The 3,805-nt window shown below is 24.2% G+C and overlaps 1 protein-coding gene across 1 annotated transcript; it reads left to right on the top strand.

The window, feature by feature from the left end:
- The first annotated feature begins 1,186 nt into the window (after positions 1-1,186).
- On the top strand, positions 1,187-2,730 carry LOC145833068 (perlucin-like protein). The gene is made up of 4 exons (XM_082940267.1): positions 1,187-1,208; positions 1,616-1,735; positions 1,984-2,110; positions 2,442-2,730. Exons 1-4 carry the CDS (start codon positions 1,187-1,189, stop codon positions 2,728-2,730), a joined length of 558 nt encoding a protein of 185 aa, XP_082796393.1.
- Positions 2,731-3,805: the final 1,075 nt, after the last annotated feature.

Genomic DNA, 3,805 nt, shown 5'->3' with positions numbered 1-3,805 from the left:
TTTAAAAATTTCTTATAAATTTTTTCGTTTTTTTTAATTCTTACGTGACATAATTATGTTACTATGTCAATACTAATTTGTCATATGTGTCTAATGAAAGTTGTTTGTAGTGAAAATTGTACTTGTAAACAGCCTTCTTTAAATTTTTTTTTTATCTTCAATACTTCAAAGATTTTATTGTAATTAATGTAAAGTAAAATTTAAATGTATAATATTAAGACACTTATGTTTTAAATTTTCTTCTGTTGGTTTACACTTTTATTATATAGTAAATAGTTTATAAAGCATTTAATACTATGTCCTCAAATATTAACATAACTAACATAATTGTTATGATTTTAATACAGTTTAAATAACTATTAACTAAGTTAAAAAACGTAGAGATTTTATAGGTTTATTACAATGAAGCTCTTGTTTCCAATTTTCATAATTTACTTTCACGTGGTTGTAAGTGAAATAACAACTTACGATGATGACAAATCAACACTTGCTGCAGCTAGAAAACTTTTTTGCAACAATACCACAAATACTAATAACCCTGAAGGTTTTATACTTTTGTTTAACTTTGTAAATGTATTTAATTTTTTGGATAAAAATATATTTCTATTATCTTTAAGCATTAAATATGTATCTTATTTCTAACAAAGATTTTTTTATCAAAACTTCAAGTAGTTGTTTTTATTAATTTGTTTTAAATGATTTATGAATAAACTAAACTATTTTTTATAAACGGTTGCTTCAAAAAGAAAAATTAACTCTAGATATTTGGTCTAACCTAGGGGTGGGCAACATACGACTCGTGGGCCAGATGCGAAAATGACGTTTAAATGACAATTCTAATTCCGACAATTTAAATTCCGACAACTCAAATCCTTAAAAAATGTTTAAAAATCATATCTCAAAAGCTATTAATATCTACAGGCAGTTTTTTTCTTTTTCACAAAATTTTAAACATTTCTTAAGATATTATTAAACTACTATAAATAACTATATTTTTATGCTTATTTTAGATATATCTCAAAAAATACTTAAAACTTTTCAATAATAAAACCATTGCCTGTAGATCTTAACACTACTTATACAAAAATATTTTATTTTTAAAACATACACATTACTTTTTTAGTTAAGGTCGATTAAAATTGGCGGAATTTGAACTGTCCAAATTTGAGTTGTCGTGCACCAGAAAATGAAGAACGCAGTTAAAAAACGTTAGTGGAATATGGCCCGTTAAAGTAAATAATGCCTTTGCAAGTATTTGAATCTAGCCCGCTAAACTAAACTTTTAAATTTAAGCTAGGTAATCTGGGATTAAAAAACACAATAATGAAAGAGACAATAGGCATATTTAATGGGTGATTTGAGGTTTAAACTAGGTATAATAGAAAAAAAGTCATATATAAATATAGTATTTTTGAAATGAAATAGATATTTAAGTAATTTTTGTAAATTAACAGTTATTGAAATTCATAGACCTAATAAGAAATAATTTTTTCTACACATTGCTTGCCGACAAAAACCGTTGCCAAAGTTAAGTTGAAACTTATAGTTATAAACCAAAGCAAAAACCTGTTTGTTAATTTAATACTATAGCAATATATACATAACTTACTTTCAGGTGAAAAAGGAGGTTTAGATGCTAATTGTGACGTCATACCCATAATAGAAATGCTGAATAAGCAAATTTCGACATTGGAGCATACTGTTGAGAAAATCGTAGCAATACTAAATGAAACTTGTTAGAAAGTTTCTATAAAAACAATCTTATTATTTTCACTTATATTTTATACTTATAAGTGGATTAACAAATGTATAAGACTACAAATTTTACGTTAAACCACTTTTTTTGAAGATATTTTAAAATAATTTATAATATTCATTAATGAGGTAACATTTTTTTCCACAAGAATGTCTAACATGTACTTCTTATACTCATACTAAAAAATGTTCTTAGATTTAATTTCAACTCGCAATTTTTCAAAACAGCTTTTGACTACACATTCAAGATAACACCATACAGAGGAACCTTTGAAGAGTGTCGCAAGCAATGTCAAGCTATGGGCGGTGATTTAATACATGAGAGTTTTGGTGAAAATGGTATTAAGTATCATTCGTTAGTTGAGAATTACCTTTAGATTAACCTAGTAAAATAAAGAGATTTTTGGTATTTCTAAATATTAAACAACTTAATTTAAGTTTGATGATAAATATTCATTATATCAAAAATGTATTTGTTAATTAACAAATGAGCTACGTATATTAATTCTTTGTGCTATAAATTAGTGTAATAAATTAGTCAAAAAAATTTAAATAATCTAAAAAATATAAAAAAACTAGTCGAAATAAAAACAATTAATGTAATTTAGTAGTTTTTTTCATTAAAAAAAGCCTCAAAAAGTTTTTTATGTCACATATGTTTTTAAACAATTTGTATTTTAACAAAGGAAAATCCGAAAAATGGTAGAGTCGTCAGGAAAAAACGTCTGGGTTGGAATAACGGATCGCCAAACCGAAGGATTTTTCAGATATGTGAATGGGCAGACAGTGAATGTAATCGAAGACCAACCCTTTTTGTACTATTTCAAATCGGGTGAACCAAACAATTATGGAGGTAATGAAGACTGCGTGCATTTTTGGATGAAATATGGTAAACTCAATGATGTTGACTGCGGAGTGACTTCCAATGGAGCTGATTTCCATGGTTTGTGTGAAATGAAGAATTTAATATTCTAAACTTCTACCTTTATCTTTTAAAAGTCATGTACTTTTAAATCTAAATAATTTATTTTTGTTTTAACTTTTTAGCTTTTACTCTACAATTCAACTTGTAATGATTTCTGAAATTATTATTCTAAGTTTTTAACAATAGTTTTTTTTCTATTCTGTGTATATCTTTCTGACTTTAGAAATTTAACATTGATAAAAATTTAGTTGAAGACTTTTGTTATTATACATATTTTTTCTAAGTATAAAAATTACTAATTTTTTTGAAACAAATTCATTTATTTACGCTAACTATTGATGTCAGCTCAATACACTATGTTAATTTAAAACAACACGTGATGTAAAAAAATATTATTTTTCCAAATACTAAGTATAAGATTGTTTGACGCATAATAACTTGAAATTTGTCAAAAAACAGTAGAATACTTTTATAAGAAGTTAATACCTTATATAGGTTAAGACTTAAAAAAAATAATTAGCGTAAGTATGGTGAAGGAATATAAATTTAGCTTAAATTGAATGTTAAATTAAAAAGAGTAAATAATAAAATAATTTATTCATATTTAAACAATCTTGAATTTATTATTTTTCGAACTTTATATGTAATATCTTGATCTATAGTATAATATTTGAAAATTGTAGAGTTGTAAAGTGAAAATTTAAATAATTAAAATCAAGTTAGTTGTAGTTTTAGTTTGTCGATAAATAATAAAGAAGTAAAAATTTAAATGTTTATGTCTTTACGTTGTCTGCAAACTGATGAACTTATTGTAATAAATATTACATCAAAAATGTTTAAAGTTTAACACTAAGAATAACTTTAAACCTTAATTAAGTAAATTAAATGTTTTTAAATTTTGTAACGGTAAAATGTCGTTAATCAAGATAAATGTTTTGTCTATGGTAATTACGTTTTTAAAACAAAAAAATATTGATATATATTAAATGTGTATTTTAATAAAAAAATAACGCTTGACAAGTTTTTATAACGAGTTTAAAACAAAGAACACAGAAAAAAAAGTAGATAAAATTATTTAAGTGATACATTAGGAAATTGATTTAAAAGTAATTTTAATTACGCATT

The sequence above is a fragment of the Thalia democratica genome, chromosome 4 (assembly GCF_965202585.1).
Source record: "Thalia democratica chromosome 4, ktThaDemo2.hap1.1, whole genome shotgun sequence".
Classification (NCBI taxonomy): domain Eukaryota; kingdom Metazoa; phylum Chordata; class Thaliacea; order Salpida; family Salpidae; genus Thalia; species Thalia democratica.
The sequence above is the reverse complement of the archived record's forward strand: the minus strand, read 5'-3'. Positions and strand labels throughout refer to the sequence as shown.

Excerpts from the sequence above, each read along its gene's own strand:
- LOC145833068 (XM_082940267.1), top strand. The coding sequence starts at position 1,187 with ATGAAGAACGCAGTTAAAAAAC. Across the intron at positions 1,736-1,983 it reads AGCAATACTAAATGAAACTT|CTTTTGACTACACATTCAAG; the intron begins GTTAGAAAGTTT and ends TTTTCAAAACAG. Across the intron at positions 2,111-2,441 it reads AATGGTATTAAGTATCATTC|GAAAATCCGAAAAATGGTAG; the intron begins GTTAGTTGAGAA and ends ATTTTAACAAAG.